Source organism: Muscardinus avellanarius (genome assembly GCF_963383645.1).
Source record: "Muscardinus avellanarius genome assembly, chromosome: 13".
NCBI classification, from domain to species: Eukaryota; Metazoa; Chordata; class Mammalia; order Rodentia; family Gliridae; genus Muscardinus; species Muscardinus avellanarius.
The window spans coordinates 79,439,651-79,460,543 of record NC_137799.1 but is presented as its reverse complement, the minus strand read 5'-3'; the positions used below and the strand labels follow the sequence as shown (position 1 = coordinate 79,460,543).

At 41.6% G+C, this 20,893-nt stretch overlaps 1 protein-coding gene across 1 annotated transcript in view; it reads right to left on the bottom strand.

The window, feature by feature from the left end:
• Window positions 1-2,555: 2,555 nt before the first annotated feature.
• Window positions 2,556-20,893, bottom strand: part of RORB (RAR related orphan receptor B) — a gene marked incomplete at both ends in the record, with an annotated part of 72,728 nt that continues 54,390 nt past the window's right edge. Inside the window, 3 exons of the mRNA XM_080709195.1 lie at window positions 2,556-2,711; window positions 15,322-15,434; window positions 19,663-19,773. Of these exons, the coding sequence (XP_080565321.1) occupies window positions 2,556-2,711; window positions 15,322-15,434; window positions 19,663-19,773 (380 nt within the window). The remainder of the gene's footprint in view (window positions 2,712-15,321; window positions 15,435-19,662; window positions 19,774-20,893) is intronic.

Here is a 20,893-nt window from a genome sequence, read left to right as displayed (position 1 = left end):
GCAGCAAATGATTCCCTTTGCAGCTCAGCAGGAATTACAGGCTGGCAATGGGAGACACTAGGCCAATGGAACTATGAAAACAAAGTCTGACATAAGTTCAAAGCTCAAAGGGAAACACCAAGTAGACACATTAAGCACCGCCTATCACAAGCCAATCATAAAACATACATTGCATTTGGAAACGGCTTGGTTTAATTGAGTGCCTTCCATTACCCTGTTTTCCTAGCAATCAGTAAAGTAATCTTTCCATTAGAAGGAAATATGACTCTTGGAATTAATTCTTTATACAAAGAGCTAGCAGGAGTGACATTTATACCAAAAAGAATTGAGTCCCTGTAGCAGCATAATAAGCCGTCTACAGCTGTCTTTTCAGAACCAAAGGTAATTTGGTTCAATGTAGTTAAATTAATTGAATATAACAGTAGTTGAGAAGGAGATTCATTATTTTAAAGCCTTTTTTTGTTTTTCCCCAATGGGTTGGAATTCATCAATCATGAGGTGAGAAAAGGCTTCGTTTTCTAAAAGGAAAAGACTAACACTTCCGTTTTGATCGTGAATCAGGAATTCTGAGGCATCTTGGACGTGGCTCTTAACCATGAACTTCAGTAGAGCATAAAAGATGAAAAAAATCCCCCAAAGTCCAGTTTCCATTGGTGGAAATTTACAAAGCAGGGGTGTGTGTGTGTGTGTGTGTGTGTGTGTGTGTGTGTGTGTGTGACAAGGAGAAAAGGGCAGGTTTCTGTGAATTGGGGGCTTAAGATCATAATTTTTATTGTCTTACAACAAACTTCCCCTACAGCTTTCTTTTGAAAACTCCCTTTGGGTCAGAAAATTCCAGAGGCACAGGCCTCCAGGACATGGCCAGAATGAGTGCCTTGGGATTTATTCTTTTCTGATGCTTAATTTTACTGGAGCGTAGATGGAGAAGTGGGAACTTGTACAAGAGAGTCTATATTCTCTGATTCTGATGTCACCCTTGCATTCTCTACTTTTAAATATTATTAAAAAATAATACTAGGATGGATGGATGACACAATATCAAACTGCACTGGGAATGGTTTTGACATTGGAGTGTGTTAGTTTCATAGAATAAACATCTTGTTTTCTACTCTGTCCAAGATCTTGCTATATTTTCATAACACAGCATTTTGGAGTTGACTTTGCTTTTGTGTTTTGCAACGCTGGGGGATTGAACCCAGGGCCTTGGGAATGTGAGGCAGGCACTCTGCTACTGAGCTATGACTCTGGCCCCCAGCTATGGAGCATTCTGGAGATGAAAAAAAATAGAGGCCCCAGACAAAAAGCACATAGAAATTCCCACCTCCCTCTTTAGTGCTACTTTTTGTAACAAATATATAATGATGATGAATATTAAGACTTGCTTTTTTACCTGTGTGTTCTGTTTCTGCCTCTTCTTTGCCAAAAAAGAAAAAAAAGGTTAGACAGAAAATGTTTAGACAAAATGGCATTGGGACCCTGGGTTCTGATTTGCTCTTTTACTCTAATTTTTCTAGAAAAAGCTGCTGGTGGTCATAATCCACAGACTACTTTTTTGGTTGTAGACACAATAAGCACCAAAGTCAAATATTTTTATGGTCATAACTGGAAATCCAAGTACAAAGAAAATAAATGCTTCATGTATTCTGGTGAGAAATAGGAAATATTGAATTGTGTGGTTAAAAAAAGTTGTGGCCCTTATAATACTATCTGCAGCTTAATTCTTAAAACAGGAAAATGGCTCGAAATATTTCTCTCCCCTCAGTATATGCCATCTTGACAAGGCTTTGATGTTATTGTTAGAAATAGAGTCTTTATACAGAGACTATGCATTCTAATTATTCTTTTGACTTACTTCGGAGTTGGTACCCTTCTGCCATTGACTATAGAAGAAAACTCTGGCTGAAAAAACAAAACCCTGATTGTCTAACATAAAAGTAACATTGTCTAACATGAAAGTAACACAGAAGGTAAATGATATAAAGAGTCTGACTGAACCTCTGTTGCTAGTAGGTATGATATTTTAAGCCATAGCATCTGTGCATGTATAAGTAATAGCCATATATAATATTCTCACATATTATATACTTATTACATACATGCACAGTACTTTCCAAGACAGCTACAAATTTATACATGCATCAACTATCTAAAAACATAGAAATAGGTAAGCCTATTAAGTGGAATTTTCTTAAATTATATTTGAACAATCAACAGGAAAAGTAATCGTGTAAAGTACCGCTCTGTTCTCGTATATATCTACAATAAAATTCTATAAACAGTTGTCTCCAAAACATACCCGAATAAAATTAAAAAAAGGATAACACCCAGTGTCCTATATTTGTATATTTATGGTCATTTCAAAAACAAACAAACAGAAGAGCCCCACTCAGGTGCATTATTTACATTCTTCAAACTGTAGCGGTGAAAAATAATTCTATTAAGTGCAGGACATTCCTAATGTTGCAGTAGTGACATTTTTCTTAAGTCTTCATGAACACATTGCTTTTGTCTTAAAGGATGCATTCCAGGACTATGAGACAGTTTTCTCGTCCCCTTCATTTGCAGACGGTGGCACAGTCAGGATTAAAGAGCTCCTTGTACAACGGAGGAAACAGTGTATTCACTATGTCTGGATGAGATTGCTTAAATACCTGCAGCTTCTCCCCGTGCAAGTTGCAAACCGCCGTGATGGTTGGTATCTTGGCTATTAACTGCAGAACGGAGAGATAGGGAGGGAGACAAAGAAGCAGCTCATTAGTGCTGGGTGTTCTCAGTCAGTGTCTTTACTGGCCTCAGCTACAGGTAAATGGCTTTGGAAAAAAGATGTTCCGAAAGAAAGCTCGTTGGTTTACAGCTGCTCTTTAGAACAAAACAAAACAAAACAACAACAACAAAAAACCAGGCTCTTCTCCCTATCACCTAAAGGAAAAAAAAAAAATCAAAAGAAGGAAAGAAAGCAGGCCAGACTTTCTGATTCATTGTTCTTAAATAAAGTATGCATGGGAGGTAGTCTAGTTTAATAGTTAGGGGTGGGTTCTCTGCAGGCAGGCTACTTGGGTCGGAATCCTGCTTCCAAAATAGCTTTAAGGACGGTGTGGCTGTGACGTACTTTCTGTTTCTGTCTCAATTTTCTTGTTTGTAAAATGGGCTTATTAATAGTAACTGCTTCATTGGGTCGCTGCGTGGAGTGAGTACAGAAATTTGTGTGAAAGTATTGTTAACTATTATTATTATCATTATCCATCAATTCCCATAGATTTATATGACATGGATACTCAAGTGTGTGTGTGTGTGTGTGTGTGTGTGTGTGTGTGTGTGTGTGTGTTACTGGGGATTGAATTCAGGGCAATCTACCTCTGAGCTATACTCCCAAACCCTTTTGTTTTTTTTGTTTTGAAGAGGGTCTCCCTAGATTGCTGAGGGTCCCCTGCATTGCTCAGGCTGTCTTTGAATCTGCCTCAGTCTCCCAAGTACTGAGGTTATAGGTGTGCATGGCCACACTTTGCTTAGGTTTCTAATTTTGGAAGGCGATGGTATTAGAGAAGTATAATGACTTTTACAAGGAGCAATCTATAATTGTCTGTATTGCTTGGGTGTCAGACTTTCTCAACTCACCTGTGCCTCATGAATCCCTTTCCACTATGATGCTAAGATGAAACCTACACTCAGTCAAGGGAGAATCCAGGAGGTCACTGACTCTTAGCTACTGTAGGGAGATTATTGTAAAAGTGAGTCAGAAATATCCATGTAGGTTCCTTAGATTTTGATATATAGGTGTCATGTAGGATCTAACTTTTCAAGTTAAAATGCCCAGCAGACATTGTTTAATAATAATTTAAAAGCTCCACAGTTTGCTAAATGATATATAGGCCATAGGCGATGAGCGATTCTAGCTTTTAACATATGCATATCTTAGGACTATATCAAATCCATCCTTCAGTGTCATATTGGCTTAAACAATTGCCTTTGTAATGATGAGGTTTGTTCTATAGAGAACACTCTCACTAAAGATAAGCGTGCTACTTCCTATAGCTGACTAAGGATACACTTGAAAGCGATGATGATAAAATACAATTAAATAAAACCCATCTCATTGCCAATTAAGCCCATCGTGCAGCCTATCTCTTTTGGTAACAAGAATCCATTGCAGCCTTTGAAGTAAAAGAGGAAATAGGTAATTAGTTACTTTGTGGTTTTTCAAAATCAGAGATTTCCACTCTTTCATTAACTTTCCTTTTAACAACTAATGACTACATAAGCATACTATGAGTAGTTTAAAAATAGATTCAAGATGAGAGCTGATGGTACACTAAAGGGATCCAGAATACATAAATATTTGTGTAAATATTTATTTATGTAAAAATAAGTCTGGGGGCTTAGACTTTTTAGCCTCCCCCTCTCTGATGCTATCCACGGAGCAATAGAAATGAAAAACATGGAGCCTTTGCCTACAGAATGATGTTAGAATGTAGACTGAGAAATCAGAACATTATGAATGAAAATTTTTCATTCACGATACTCCACAGCGATTAACTGCATGTCCTCAGCTAGACACCAGAATGCACAAAACAGTTATGGTTCTTGTTTGTAGTCTACTTGTGAAGACAGATGGGAATCAAGTTACCACACTGTCAAAAGCAGACGGAAAGACTGTGTGGTGAGAGCTGAAGGACAAAGGTGGCACAGCCGTGGATGACAGGAGGCCTTGTCTCCTGTGGGGGCCCTGGGAAGGCATCCCTGAGAAAGAAAGTGACAGTGAATCTGAGCTCTGCAGGAGAGGAGAATATCTTGGGTCTAAGGTGGGGTATGTAATATACTCCACGACCAGGGGCAGAGATGCTGTGTCGCTTGGTGCACTGGGAGGGGTGAGGGCAGCTCAGGGCTGGAGCAGAAGGTGAGTGTGTTTGGGAATGACAGTGGAGAGATGGCCAGACTATGGAAGCCCCTGTGATTCACATTATGATCATTAAAAGGGTTTTAAACAAAAATAAAGATAATCCAAACCCCATTCTGAAAGACTCATCGAATCCAGGGTAGAATACTGTGTTTTCTAGGTAAGGATGCCCAAGTTCTCTTAACCAGCTGGCTCACTCAGAAGGAAACTACAACAGTTTAGAAATACTTCTTGCACATCACAATTCTCCCTAAAACAGCTATCGAAGGCAGAAAGGCTTTGGAAGCTTTCTATAATCATCCAACTTTGAATTGATGTGCAGAACTCCAGAAAGTTCCAGATCAACTCTATAATTACTATTGATCTTTAGTGTGCCTAAGAAACACTGGGGTCCTTCCTAAAAAAGCAGATTGGGACCTACTCCTTAGGGATTCAGTTTTGGTAAGTCTGGGTGCAAGTCAAATCCCATGTTTGACAGAGATACCCCCTGCAAGGACAGATGTCATTAGTCTATGAAACAAATTTTGAGAAACATGGCTGAGAGGGCCATATCTTACAAATTTACAACCGGCTTTCAAAACTGAAGAGTAAACTCTGTACTGTATTTGAATCAGTCCAGTTAGCTAAGTGTTCAGTTAATTCCTTTTCAAGAGATGGATGAGGACATTATCTGAACTAGAGAGGGAAGGTTGTACTCGCCTTGTTCTATAGGAAGAGAGACAAGTAATGGATGTCCTGAGTTCCCTGTGATACACAGGATTACTCCAGGGTAAAGAAGGTGGGCTTTGGAATCAGACTAGGATTGGATCCTGCTGGCTGCTAACAGACTAGCTTCGGTCCTGCCACTTACAGTTATGTGACCGTGGGCATGTCACCTAACGTCTGGCGTCCCTATCGGTCAGTCAGATGACAATAATCGGCATGCCTGCTTCAGAGGGAGGTGGGGAAGATTCAGTGAGTCAACACGTTGGCTTCACAGTGGTGCCTGGCACACAGCGGGACACAGGCGGCGGCTCTCACAGTTCTTCCTTTAAGGACAGAGAGAGTTAAGGCCATTGCTATTCAGGCATATAACATGGAGGGCAAGAACCCAACCCGACCCTGGACCAAACACTCCAAATGTGAATGCACGAGATATTTACTTTTATTAAAATGAAAAACAAAATCATGTTGATTTTTCATTTTCTTATAGCAATAAAGTGAGTTTCTCACTGGTGTATAAAGTAAGTTCCTATGCCCTATAATTCTTCAAGTATTTGTCTCCTCCTACAACAAAGGAATGATAAGGGTAATTTAATGTTTAAGAGGATGACCAAGATCCTCCCATGGTTCTTCATTTGGCTGGAAACATGTAACTTTGTGTTTGGTTTGGGAGAGTGACTATGAAGTCGTGCTCCTTTTTTGCTAAGCCTCTGGTTCTGAACTGGGTCTGCCTTTGTTTTGGGGATTTGGATCGGGTCTTTGGTGCTCATCTGTAAAATGGGCTGAATGGTTAAAGAGGACCTAGCCCGTTTCAGCAGTGAGCACTGAGAAAGGCCAAGAGCTTCCTTGCCCACACTCTGAGAGGAAGCTGGCCTAGAGATGTCCAACAAGCTCTGTTAAGCAGAGTGCGGGCATGAACCTCGGCACTGCGCAGCCAGGGCGGGCGGCAGGCGGTGTGGCGGCAGCGGCAGCACTTGTCGGAGCCCAGAAGGGCCCACGGAGGAAGCAGCAGCAGCCACTTATTGCTCGTTAATATTCTGTACTGCAGCTGGGGGACGCCCATTTCCAAGGGAGCTCAGAGCAGCCTCAGCAGCAGTTAATGGTGCAAAAACTTTTCAAACAGCTGGGGAGGTGATCCAGAAGCACTTGGAGACGGAGGGGGTGGTCGCTGTCAAATCATCATGAAATTCCTTCATGTTTAAATAATCCCCATAGCAGAAGTAGACAGAGGGTCTATGAAAAGGCATTTTCACACGCATCGCTTTCACATGACAAGCATTTCTTATAAGAAGGAGGCTTTAGCTTATACCTACAGGGGTCTACAAGAAGAAAAAGCAGCTGTTTGAGAAGAGATAATAATCCTCTGCTTCTCTCTAGTGTGGCTTTATGAGAAAATTCACAATTTTATAACTGGCACATTTGATGTTGGAAAAAATGGGGCATGCAGAGGGTGAAGCTAGTAATCTTGCTCATGTGGGTTTCCAGGCCATCAGGAAGCCAGGAAGCCAGCGATGGTTCGATCAAAGTGGAAGAAACTTCAGGAGCACTGATAAAAACAGGGTGCATAAAGTAAGGCTAAATGCACTTGAAACCTGTCCACTCACATTCTCTGTATTTTTGTTTGTTTGTTTGTTTCGCTGACCTTAGGTGCTTGGACTAGAATGATAATATTGAACTTGAGATCCCTTTCCAGGTCATCAGCCCTCCCCCCCATCCACACAGCATCCTCGGTGTCCCTGTTGCAGTGCATGTTCTTTCTTCCTTGGGCATTGATGGCTAAAGTGGAAGTGGACACTTGGCTCAACTAGGGATGGAATCTGGAATCAGACAGAGCCAGAAAGTCACTTTCTAAATGTAGCAGAGACTGCAAGTAACCCAAGGAGCTAAGAGCTGGCTATATTTCACCATGTGGACCAGGAAAGCAGAGAAAACTGGCATTCAGAGAGGGAGAACATTGAAGTCGATATTTAAAGTAGATAAACATGTGCGATGGAGAATTCTGAAAGCTTAGTTCCTTGTTCTAGCACTTTCCTGAACTGTGGCTGAATTTTGACATTAGGTTCCATGATATCTCTCTCCTTACTTTAGTTTATTTTTTATTATTTTGCCTCAGCTGTTGGAATTGGTTTCTGTTACTTGTAACCAAAGAATCCCAAGGAATACATCAACTTGCAACTTGATGAGCGGGGAGTAATACCACAACCTCACTTCTCGTTTACAGACCTTTAATCTGATGGACAGCACTTGGAATTTGGGGGTGTTAGACTTACAGTGCATGCCGCAAACTGTAAACAGCTAAAATAGACTGAAATGGTCTGGCTGGAGTTCTTCAAGGAATCTCCCATGTGCTATTCATTATTATCTCCTTATACCTGGCACACAGTACATGTTTATAATAAATGTGAGTTGAAGTAGAAAACTATCCCAGAGGAGAGGTACATTTCTTGTGTATACGTTTGAAATATGGAAGCACGAGGGCTCTGTTGAGTTGTTTTCTATAATTTCCCCTATTCTTGCATTTTATAAGTGTGTATTTACTGTTCAACAGAAGACTGAGGGAGGGCCCAGGGTGCCTCAGAAGTGGTTACAGAGGTCTGCTAACTGTGATGATTCACAGAGTTCATAAATAACTTATGACTTAAGAACTTTTCAGTTTGTGTGTTATACTTCCAAAAACTATAGATATTTTAAAATATAATACGAATTTCTGTTCAAAGAGAAATGGGAATGGGGAGGCTGAGACTACAAGTCACATTATCTGGGCAGGGACCCTTCAAATTCTGACTAGATTGATTATGCTAATTTAAGGAAAAAATTGAACCCAGATCTTGGTTAGGCCTGGTGGCACTTGCCTATAGCCCCAGTACTTGGGGGGCTGAGACAGTAGGATTGGGGGTTTGAAGCCAGCCTCAGCAACTTAGTGAGGGTCTTGGCAACTTAGCAACATTCTGTTAACAAGTAAAAAGTCAAATAGGACTGGCCATATAGCTCAGAGGTAGAATGCCCCTGGATTCAATCCCTAGTGCCACAGGAAAAAAAAAGTCTAGTTCTGCCTATCAGGAATTCAGATAAAATGCCCATTGCCCAGCAAGAAGAATAAGCAAGCTTTAGGCATAGACATTCCATTATCAATCACAGTGTAGTCTATTTTGTTCTCCTGGAGAAAGCAAAGAAAATCAATATGAATGATGTTTACCATTTCCATGAATCTCTCAATCAGTGTTTGCTCCATTGACTTTATGAGTCTACATTTTTTTCATAATAGTGCTACTAATATGACAGTGGCCAGGAATGATTGCTTTCAAGTAAAATTTAAAATGTTAACATATATATTAGGGCTGTTTAGCCTTCCATCTTGTCTCTCAATGAGAGAACAAGCTTCTCTCTCATTAATGGTAAAGCTTTGTTGTCTTTGTACTAGAAACAGATATAGGAACTAAGGAGTGAGGGAACCCATGGACCTTTCCCATCTTGATTGGGAAATTCATTCTCCCTGGAAAGGTGGGAACCTTCCAGATGTCTAAGCAGAAGGGGTCCTTCCTTCCTTCCTTCCTTCCTTCCTTCCTTCCTTCCTTCCTTCCTTCCTTCCTTCCTTTTTTCCTTCCTTTTTTTTCTGACACTGGGGATGAAACCCAGAGGCATTCTACCTCCAAGCTACACCCCCAGCCCTACTTTTTAATTTTTTATTTTGAAACAGGGTCTCACTGAGTTGCAAAGGGCTTCACTGAGTAGCTGAGGCTGTCTGCGAACCGTGATCCTCCTGTCTCAGCCTCCCTAATGCTGGGATTACAAGTGTGTGCCATCATGCCCAGCTAGAAGGGGCTCTTTCTGAGAAAGTAGCTGCCCATGGATGAATTGTTCAGGTGCTGGAATTGTCCTTCTTTTGAAAATCATTGTATTTTCATTAACTTGTCATAACCTTGTGGATAAAGAGATGTATTGACACATTTTCATGGGCAGGAAAAGTTTAGGAAGACTCACTGGAAAAGAGAAAGCCTATCAGGGGGCAGACAGTAACAAAAATAGGACGAAAGAGAGTAAGATTTTGAACTTCAGTAAAGTTCTTCAGACTCTTTCACATCCTGAAAGCATTAGAAAGGGATTATCAATACAAAGCTGTGGGTCTAAAATCACTCTAAAGGGGCTGAGACAGGAGGATTACAGGTTTCAGGCCAGCCTCAGCAACTGAGTGAGATCTCGGCAACTCAGTCTGAACCTGTTTCCAAAATAAAAAAATAAGTCTGGGGGTGTAACTCAGAAGTAGAATGCCCCTGGTTTCAATCCCCAGTACCCTAAATAAATAAATAGATAAACAAAATAAAACCTAAGAGATGTATGGTTCCTGAAAAGCTGGTCTCTATAGCATATGAATGAGGCACAAGCATTTGGATATGTTTTGAGGGCTGAATGGAAGGCACAGAATCACTGAAATGTCACAGCTGTGGCAAAATTAAAAGCAGTATTCCCTCTAGGCCTGCACTTGAAGAGCTGAGTGGACCTTGGGTCAGAGGTAGACCAGTAGTTCTCCACACCATACTCTTAGGTATATGTGCTGTTATAGAGTTTGCTGCTCGGCACAACTTTGGGCAAGAATGTACTTCCAGGAGCATTCTATCTATAGGCAAGAGAGCTGGGGAAAAATAATCACTAAATCTAACAATATTTCATAACCCTCAGCACTGAGGAGGCATGGAAAAAGGGGCCGGATTATTGAAGACCTACATCAAGTTGTATCCAGCTAAGGGCTGCGCCCACAGGCTGCATTTAGGAAAGAGCTGGAAACACACACCCGAGGGCAAGATGTGAGCAAGACATACAGACCCAAGCATCGCCCCTGGCCATGAGTGCACTTCCACAGCCTGGCCATAGCTAAGATGCCCTCCCCCAACCCATCTCTGCTTCTCCATGCAAGACACAAGAAGGGCAGATTTAGTGGCTTGGACTAAGGGAAGCCCATGTGCCAGAGAACTGAAGCACCAGCAGTCTTTACAGTTCAGTTATTCTCTGTGGTTTTTTACCCTTTTTAGTCCTGATCTCAACTGAGTAAAGAAGAGCACAATGCATCTGAGTCCTCATAGGTCCCAACTCAGAAGAAAGCCCTTTGGAATGAGTCATGGCAGCACCCAACACACAGGAAGAGGAAGGCCCTCCTGGAAGCCTGGCGCCTGGCTGAGGCACTGGCCCCTGGACACAGGCTTTATAAACAATGTACACTTTGCAGCTTTGAGACTGGAAGATCATGTCAAGTGATCCACTGTGTATGTGACCATAGTGCCCAGAGTACTAATGAGAATCTGGGAGATGCGGCAAAATCAAGTCTTTGTTTTCACTCATTATGATGGTAAAACATCGAAATAGTCCTTAAAATAATCACACAGGACAAGGGCTATGTGAAGAGGAACCTTTGTTTTGTTCTTTTGGACATCAAAGATGTTATACTGAAGGGACCTTAAAGACCATGCAGTCCAACCTACTCATTTCCCAGACAAGAAAAATGAAGCCCAGAGAACAGATGGGCTCCCTCCTCTAGTCATATGGGGCTTAAAAATATATATGTATATTTATTTTTTTTATCATGAGCTTTAGAGAAAGTGACCAGTGTTATCTCATTTCCTGGCTTCTCAAATCCAAGATCCAGCCAAATCTAACTAGTATTTATAGTTCGAACATACCTTATACTTTCCTACCTCCATACCATCGCCCCCATCACATGGAATGCCATTCTTCACTTCCCCAACCTCCCATCCTAACTTTCATCTTTTGAAAAGTTTTCATCCTTATGGGATTAGCTCATATATACCATCTCTTGGTTAAGTACATTTCCTTGCTAAAGTAAAATGCCCTCTGTCAACACCAACAACAGCCCCAGCGAGAGCAACAGCATTTACATGTTGCCTGTTATGGGTAGGACAGCTTCTTTCTATCCTATCTCATTTGTCCTCAAAACAACCTTATGACATTGGTGCTATTTTTAGTCATTGCATTAATGTGGAAACTGAGGCACACAGAGCATAAATGTGTCCAAGGTCCCTTAGATAGTAAGTGGCTCTTGTGGATTATTATAAATTTCTACACATTATCATTATGTTGATATGGAGAGGAAATTAGATTCTTTGATATGTTTTTCCCCCTAGTTTCAAATCCCCCCTCCCAATCACAAATATAAAGTTAATATATGGGGGCTTAAACTTTTTAGTCAATGATACAGAGTCCCTGACTTTCCAAACATTCCCCAGGTTAAAAGTTTGGCCCAAAGTATAAAGCAGAGCTACTTTAATTTCAGGAAGTGAGGGTGTAGAAAGTGTGTTGGAGATTATTCTTTTAGGATGAATTTCAGTGGCTCCATAAGCTCAGTACCTTGATTCTTTAGCACTCAGTGATGACTCAGACACAGACAAATGAAATCTCTTTATCCTGTCTGTTACACCTTTTTGTGTTTGAACTGGTCAGTGGTATAAATAGTTTTTTGCATATTACACAGAAAGCAGATCTAAAGGTTCCCTCTGCTCCAGCCCTGTCTACTGGTTTAAGCCTCTTGACTTGAATACAACATGGTGGGAGTACGTGCCTTCTTCTGTTTTGTTTTTTTGCAGTACTGGGGATGGAACCCAGGGGCATTGTTTCTCCGAGTTACAACCCCAGTCCTATTTTTTTTTTTGTGGTACTGGGGGTGGAACCTCCAGGCTATACTCCCAGACCTTTTTTATATTTTATTTGGAAACAGGGTCTCACTAAGTTGCTGAGAGCCTCACTAAGTAGCTGAGGCTGGCTTCGAACCTGTGCGATCCTCCTGTCTCAGCCTCCCAAGTGCGGGGATTACAAGCATGCGCCACCACGCCCGGCAAGTCTTTTTAATTTTTTGAAACAGGGTCTCACTGAGTTACGAAGGGCCTTGCTAAGTAGCTGAGGCTGTGGGCAAACCACGATCCTCCCGTCTCCGCCTCCTGAGTGCTGGGATTACAAGCGTGCGCCACCACGCCCGGGTAGTATGTGCCTTCTTCTAGAGATAAGTTTTACAATGTTCATCAGATTCCCTAAGGGTTATGAATAACATGTACTAAGAATGTCTGTCACTGTCTAAGAGATATTATGGAGTCAGAAGAGCTCTGTGACTGTGAGATATAAGGAGCATATCTCAAAAGATGAGAAGAATCTGCAGTGGGTGGCTCAGCTTTTCTTAGATTTAAATAAAACTACTTCTTTTGTAGAGTTCAATGAAGAAGGGTCTGTTATGTCTTAGATATTATATGCACTCTGAAGGCTCTCATGCTAAAGGCTTGGGCAAGTCTGTGGGGCGAAGGGAAGGTGGCAGAACCTTTGTAAGGTGGGGCCTACTCGGAAGAAGTTGGGTCAGTGTGGGTGTGGGACCTGGGGTCCCCCGTCTCTTCCTCTCTCTCGACTGGCTTCCTGGCCACCACGAAGTAAGCAACTTTTCTTTACCACTTGCTCCTGCTATGATGTTCAGCCCTGTCACAGGCTGGAAAAAAATAAAGCCCACTGACCATGAACTGAAACCTTTCAAACTTGAGCTAAAATAAACACTTCCTTTTTATAAGTTGTTTATGTCAGGTATTTTGTCACGATGGCAGAAAGCCGGCTAATAGTGTGTCTTATGCACCGATGGTGCCTTTATCTTCCAGGTGTTAAAGCATTCAGGAACCAGAGACTCCCCTATACCTCCCAGCATGTGATGATAAATCTGAGTCTGAGACAAATGGAGGCCCTGGTCTGAGTCCACATAGTCCGAATGTGGATTACAAGCATCGGCTGCCACGCTTGGCTTCTTTTTTGTTTGTTCAGTTTTTGTTTTTTAAAACAGGGTCTCTTTCAGTTGCTAAGAGTCTTGCTAAGTTGCTGAGGCTGGTCTTGAACCTGTACTCTTTCTGTCTCAACCTCTCAAGTATTGGAGTTACCTGTGCATCGTCGTGGCTAGCTATAACATTATCTTTTTTTTATAAAAAGGGAATAAAACTGTATTTTGCCACCAAAGATGGAAAAAGAAGAGTTAAGATAACCTATAGTCAATGTTGTAATTTTTTTCTTGTCTTCAGTTTTCAATTTCTCTGTCTTTTTTCCAAAAAACCTCAAATGCTTTCAGTCACCACCAGATCACCAGGATAGAGAATGTGGTGCACACAGGATCATTTTATCAGCGAAGGGGAGTAATCATCATAATCTTACAATATATCTTTATAGGAGCAAGAAATTGTAATCCCTATTCTATAGATGATGAGACCAGGGCTTTCAGACCAACAGACAATCTCTCCAAGTAGAATAGTTAAAGTCTGTTTTTCTTTCAAGATTTTAACTTTAGGATGGTAAATATAGAAACCAAAGTTGCTGGGGGATCCTAAATGCAAAAACATTCCTCCACGTAATTAATCAGATGTATTTACTCATACATGCTACCAAACAACTATAGAAACACAGGCATATAATTGTAGTATCATCTTTTCTGCCCAGTGAACCTGAGAGAAAATTGAAATTTTGCTTTTGACTGGGAGAAAACAGATACAGAGACCACCAGGTGATTTGTCCTTGATCCCATAATAAGTTACGTCAAAGAGAACGATTACTGCTGTCCAGCAAGTGTGGAAATGTTCTTCCTAGTGACGCATTAATTTTAACAAAATGCTACCATAATGAAGCAGCATATTTAACTCATGCAGACTTTTTTTTTTCCTGTAACCGTTTTCTGTATGTGCAAAGTAAAATCTGAGGATGTCTCCAAATAGAGCCTTTACCCTCCCCCCCTTTTAAATAAAGAACTTCAAGGGCAGAGTGGGAGGGTTTAATGATAAAAATATAAAGAGTAGGATTTCTATTATCTTTCACCAAGAATAAGCTCCATTTTCCAGTTTCTTATCCTCTACGAAAAGCCAGTGCTTAAGAAATCAGTGATATTTTAAAATTTAAAATAATGTCACCCTTCTACCAAATTCTAGTTCTTGAGAAATCAAAGATACTTTAAGATTTAAAATAACGCTGACGATCAATCATTGCAAATTGCTTCTTCCTTTTATGAGCATTTTACTTTGGTAAACAACTTTTCTCAGGACTCTTCGTAAAGATCATCATTCTTAATTAAGCAAAATCAAGAAACGTATGTCATGTTGCAGGAATTTGGCCCCAGGGATGCTTCGCCATTTTGAAAAACCCAGAGCAAGTCTCCTAGGGAAAGATTAGCCTTGAAGGGATACTTACATCGTGGCTCTCCAGGTAGGAGAGTTACTTACAACATACCTGAGGGGGGACCAGGCGGTGGCTGCTGGGTTGAGACCAGTGAAGAGAGCTAACTGTTTCACACCGCGGCCACCCCATTGTTACCAGTCTCATCAACTGACACTTCTTCCTCATTTTGAATAAAAACCTAACTACTCTCAGATTTTGTCCAGCGTTTTCTCTTACTTCACATATGCGTTTTGAAGGTTTGTTTTCTTGTCTCAGGCTTTCATTGCTCTGATGAAACAGAGTTCCTTTGATTTGTCGCCCCTGCCTGCTGGGTTCAGATCTATCTATTTTCTCCTTCTCTGAGAAAGCCACCCTCCTCTCTAGTGACCATAATTTGCTAGTCTCTTTTAAAACATTCACCCCTCCAAATTTATGAAGCCTCTGGTAAGTTTCAGAAATTGTGGCTGCTGAGAAATCCTCCTGCTGTGTCCCAGGACCCTTGGGCTGTCTGCGTTTCCCTCCCGGGACGGTGGGTCTGCAGTCTGAGGACTTACCTTGGCCAAGGTCTCGTCATCCAGGTGGTTCTTCTGAATCACATGTTGAAGTGCAAAGTAAATCTTTTCTTGAAGCTTCTGAACCTTCCTTGGTTCTATCAGCCAGGCTCGGTCTGACAAAGTGGGGGAAATAATGGATAAGAAGGGGAGGGGACATAAAACTTTGACTTCATCTACGTATAGAAGCTCTGAGTTTCGGACCCATTTTAAGTTAGGTTATTCTAAATTGCTTCTGAAGACACATAATTATTTATATAGAACATATATATCTTATAAACAATAATGCCATGATGCCAGGGATGGACAATTGAATGACACAGGGAATCAGTTTGGAGGGAAGGGCAGGATGTCTCTGTGATGACTCACATCTCTCTCTCTTTCCCTGGACAGAAGCTTAGGTTTTCTTTCAGGGTAGAAATGAGTGATTTGTGACGAAAATGAGTTGCAGCAGTGAAGAAAATGTATTCTACGGGAATGTTATCGATATTAAGGAGCTCATTCTTTGATCAGATTTAAGGCTGAAGCTATGCCAGGCATGGTGGCACATGCTTGTAATCCCAGAACATGGGAGGCTGAGACAGAAGGATCACAGGTTCAAAGCCAGCCTCAGTAACTTAGTGAGGCTCTCAGCAACTTAGTGAGACTCTGTTTCCAAATAAAAAATAAAATAGGTCTAGGGGTGTAGCCTGGAGGTAGAAGGCCCCTGGGTTCTATCCCCAGTACTATACACACAACACACACACACACACACACACACACACACACACACACACACACACTAAAGCTGAGGCTATGTATAACTTGTATAGCAGAAACATGAGTTGATTTAAAAAACTACTCTTGAATTCTGTTCTATACTGATTTTTTTTTTTTTTTTTTGCGGTACTGGGGATGGAACCCTTGGTGGTTCTACACTCCCCCAGCTTGATTTTTATTCTTTATTTTGAAACAGGGTGTCACTGAGTTGCAAAGGGCCTCACTAAGTATCTGAGGCTGTCTGCGAACTGGGATCCTCCAGTCTCAGCCTCCCAAATGCTGGGATTTCAAGCGTGCGCCACCAAGCTCTGCTTGAATTTTTTATTTTTATTTTATCTTTGGTACTGGGGATTGAATTGGGAGGTATTATATCTCTGAACTACACCCCATCCTTTTTAATTTCTTAATTTTGAAGCAGGGTCTTTTTTATTTTTTGTGGGTCTGGGGATGGAACCCAGGGGCATTCGACCTCCGAGCTATACCCCCCTGTCCTATGTTTTATTCTTTATTTGAAACCGGGTCTCACTGAGTTGCAGAGGGCCTCACTAAGTAGCTGAGGCTGTCCGCGAACCGCGATCCTCCGGTCTCAGCCTCCCGAATGCTGGGATCACAAGCGTGCACTACCACGCCCGGCTTTGAAACAGGGTCTTGCTAAGCTCCTGAGGGTCTCACCGGTTTGCTGAGGCTGGCCTTGAACCTGTGATTCAGTTCTACTGTCTCAGCCTTCCAAGTGCTGGGATCACAGGCATGTACCACCGTGCGCACCCAGGTTTATATTGAATTTTTAAATGGTTGATAGGCTAATCTCTCGTGCCTCCCTCCCTCCCTTTCTCTCTCTCATACTTCCTCCCCCATTTCCTTCCCTACTGCTGCCTTCCTTTCTGCCTAGAAGCCTTTTCCACCATGGTGACAAAATGCAGCCTGGCATCCATGAGTGCCTCAGTTTGCTCCATCAGTGAAGAGACACCTAGAATCTCTAGATGCTGAATAAATACTTATGGAAAAGAACTTGGACATGATCCTCCTGCACACAGTTCAGGTCAGGTGAGAAACTGGAGTCTGTAATCCTAGACAGGGCCAGGACAAGTCTAGCCAAGAGTTAAGCAAACTCTTACGTAAGTGAGCACAATGGCCTTCAGTGACAATTGTCAATCAGAATACATTAAGTTTCCCTCCCTCTCCCTTCCCTAAGTGAAGCTGGATAGACAGGCTCCTAAGAACCAGGCATGGGGGAGGGGAGGCGTGGCGGCTGGGATGACATGAACACGGGCTGGAGGGCTGTCTCCCCTCTGGTTTTGAAATGGCACTAAGCCAGGGCGGCAAACATGATATTTGGAACTGGGAGGCCTCAGGGTGTGGGTCCCTACCCGGGCTGAAGATTCCCTACCAGGCAGAATAGGCCCAATTTCTCCCCGTTTGATGAGAGCACATTCTTTTAAGACACAAGGTAAAACAGCTCAGCTGATCTCTAACTCATAAAGAGTAGGATAGCCTTCCTTCAGGGTCCCAGTTTCACGGCTCATTCACGTTTGACTTGGCATGTCTTAAACATTTACTGCTAGGAATTTACTGACTCCCACAAACATACCCACAGAGGAGAGCGATTGTTTTTTAGGACTCTTCCTTTGAGCTAGCGGAAGTAGAGAAAACACCTTCCTCCTTCACAGACCCTGGGCTTAGTCTCCTATTGAACTCCATTCAATGGAAACATGGACTTACAGCAGAAAGGGTAGCAGGAACATTATTTGTCATGTAATTGTTGTCAGAAATAAGTATTTCTTTAGCTTGTGTGCTTCTATGTTTGGGAAACTTTCTAAAGAGTGAATGTGTATGTGCATATACACATATTCACACACACATATGCACACACACACACACACACACACACACCCATCCCAGAAGAACAACATGACTTTAGACAGAGCCATAAGAGAAACTGTTAGCAAAACCACTCCATATTATAGTCAGGCACGATGGTGCACACCTGTAATCCTAGTACTTGGGAGGCTGAGACAAGTGGATCATAGGTTGGAGGTCAGTCTCAGCAACTTAGTGAGACCCTGTTTCCAAATAAAATATAAGAAGGCTGGGGGTATAGCTTGGAGGTAAAATGTTCCTGGGTTCAATCCCTAGTACCAAACCAAACTGAACAAAACTCCATGTTATAACTAATGTCCATGTTTGATGAAGTGGTTATGTAAAAAATGGAAGCAAATAATAAAAACCCTCCTGATAAGACCATCAAGGATCATGTTAAGAATAACACAGCCTAACTGATAAAAAACATAGAACTTGGCATTATGGGCAAATACAGCTAGAATGACATGTCAAAATGTACGATATTTTATATCACATGTAAGAATTACTTCTTTTTGCCTTAGTGAAAAATATGTCAGGGTATAAGTAAAGGAATCGATCTCCAGAGATAAGTGGATTACAGGAAGAATGAGTCTTTTGATCTTAAAAATGAGGCAGCAGTGTGTTCTTTGAGTAGAGAGCTGTCAATGCTGCTGCGATCCCTTGACCCAAAATGTACCCGAGGAGACTGCTGAGAAAGACAGCTGAGAGGAAGAATATATTTATTACTATAGCACTTAAAAAGATTATGATCATATGCTTTTATTACGCTATTTACTGTTACATTTCAAGCTGGCACATACTTTAAAATTATTTCAACTGCAGCAATTCTAGTTGATGTATAAATATCGCATCTTTACTTCTGTGGCACTTTTTCACATTTGACTGCATTTTAGAACTGGAGGAAGGTTTCTTTATTATGGGGTTCTATCCCCTTACTTATAGATGAAGACCTGTGCCTCAGAGGTTATGTGTTTAAGGTCCTTCAGATAGATGATGATAGAGCTGGTATGAGAAGGTCTCCCTCTGGATTCTTCCTTTGCTGCCATTTATTTGGCCTGGACAGAAGCTGTTTCCCTTCCAAAGTCCTTACCTCCTTTTAAAGCTCCTGATATTTGCTGGACGTGAGCATCTCTATATTAGTTTGGGTAGAAAAATCCAGTGAGAAAGGTATTTAAAGAGGAGTAGATATTTTATTTAGTCTTTATGGGTTCATTTAGGAATAGTTCTACAAGTTTCACTCTAGTGTCCTTGTTTTGGTACTGGAAGTTGAACTCAGAGAAATTCTACCTATAAACTATGCTCTGAGAGTCTTGCTTCGTAGCTGAGGTTGGTCTTAAACCTGTGATCCTCCTGTGTCAGCCTCTCAAGAATTCCAGGCATTTGCCAACATGCTTGCTCTAAGTCTTTAATTCTTAAAGTCAAAATAGGACTTAGCCATTAACTCAGCCCACTGTTTTCATTGGTTTATTAAGGAACAGTTTTGCTTATCTGGATCTGGAGTGACCCTTATCACATGCTCTACTCTTGCTTTGGGAAAAAAGTTGCTCATTTTAATAAACTCAAGGCTATTTTTCTTTGCATTGTCCAAAAATATCAAAAGCTTGCTAAATAGAATATAGTTCTTTTAAAGTTTTTCCTGACTGCTTTGGCTTGGGCAGGTGTAATTGATGTTAAAGATAGTAAAGAAGATTTGAAAAGAAGTTAAGGGGCCCGAGGGCTCCCTACCTGGAGATATCAGAACAGCTGATGAGAACAAAGCGATCTCCTCTTCAGTCAGCTGCAAGGAACACAAATTCTTTGCAAAGTCAAATGCTTCATTCACTAGGTCATCAGAACCTGGAAAGAAAGAAGGAAAATTAAATTAAGTGGAACTTGCAACTGGGCAGGAATAGAAAGTCTCAGTCTTAGTACCAAGAAGTTGTTCAAGGATATGCTTACTAGACATCTAGAAAAGACCTGTCTAAGTTCCTAACCAGAGAACGTGACTTCATATTAATTATAGGATGAGGAAATTGGCTAGCATCATGGCCGGGTGACTGAAGCTGATATGCTATTGAGGGAAAGTAGACATGGCATAATATTTTTGGGAATATGTAACTTGAATCTCAGCCTATGAATCCTAATTATTTTGGGCTAAAAACTTGAAAATACATGATTTGAGAATTATCTATATATCTATCTATAATACAGGCAGTGTTCACAGAAAACCTAAAACATTACACATAATCGCGAAGGTCTGTCAGTATTAGCGGTTCTTGGACCTAGAAGTGGAGGGCGTTCAGGTGCTTTAAACTGTGTACCTTCTTGTAGAATGGAGATGAGCTCTCTTTCAATTTAGTAATTTTCCTGGAAATCTGATTGAGGAGCTAGAGTGCATTTATTTTAACCTTCTTAAAAATGGCTCACAGGTCAGTGGCTTAGCCATTGTGAATTTTGGCAAAATAATGTTGCATCTCTATACTAATCCCCGGTAAATGATTATTTAATGAAGCTGGAAATATACCGCGGTTGCCTGCCAAGGCTTTTCCTCCTTTCTTGAAAACCTAGCCTTGGAGAACACATGGATGTGTATCAGCTGTAGAAGGGAAACCGGGCCAGCCTTGGTGGACCCGCTGTTGGCTGCCGTATCAGCTAACGGCACAGGAGGTGAAAGGGCAGCGGCCTCCTTTGGTGTCGATGGGCAGGATACAGAATGGATGGCACTATCCATCGCTAAAACCTTTCCTGGCACTAGCCCATCTTTGCTAATGTTCTTCTCCTCTATGCCGTGCACTGATGACGAGCGAGCTGATACACAACACTCCCAAACAAAGGCCGACTCTGTTGAGCCACCCACCAGAATGGCCTGGGGATCATTTTGATCAGGCGAGCACCAACTCTACCTGTAACCCCCAAACTTCATGAGTTCACAGGAAGAAAGCATGTCTGTGGGTGAAATACAAGCGAGAGTTTCCCT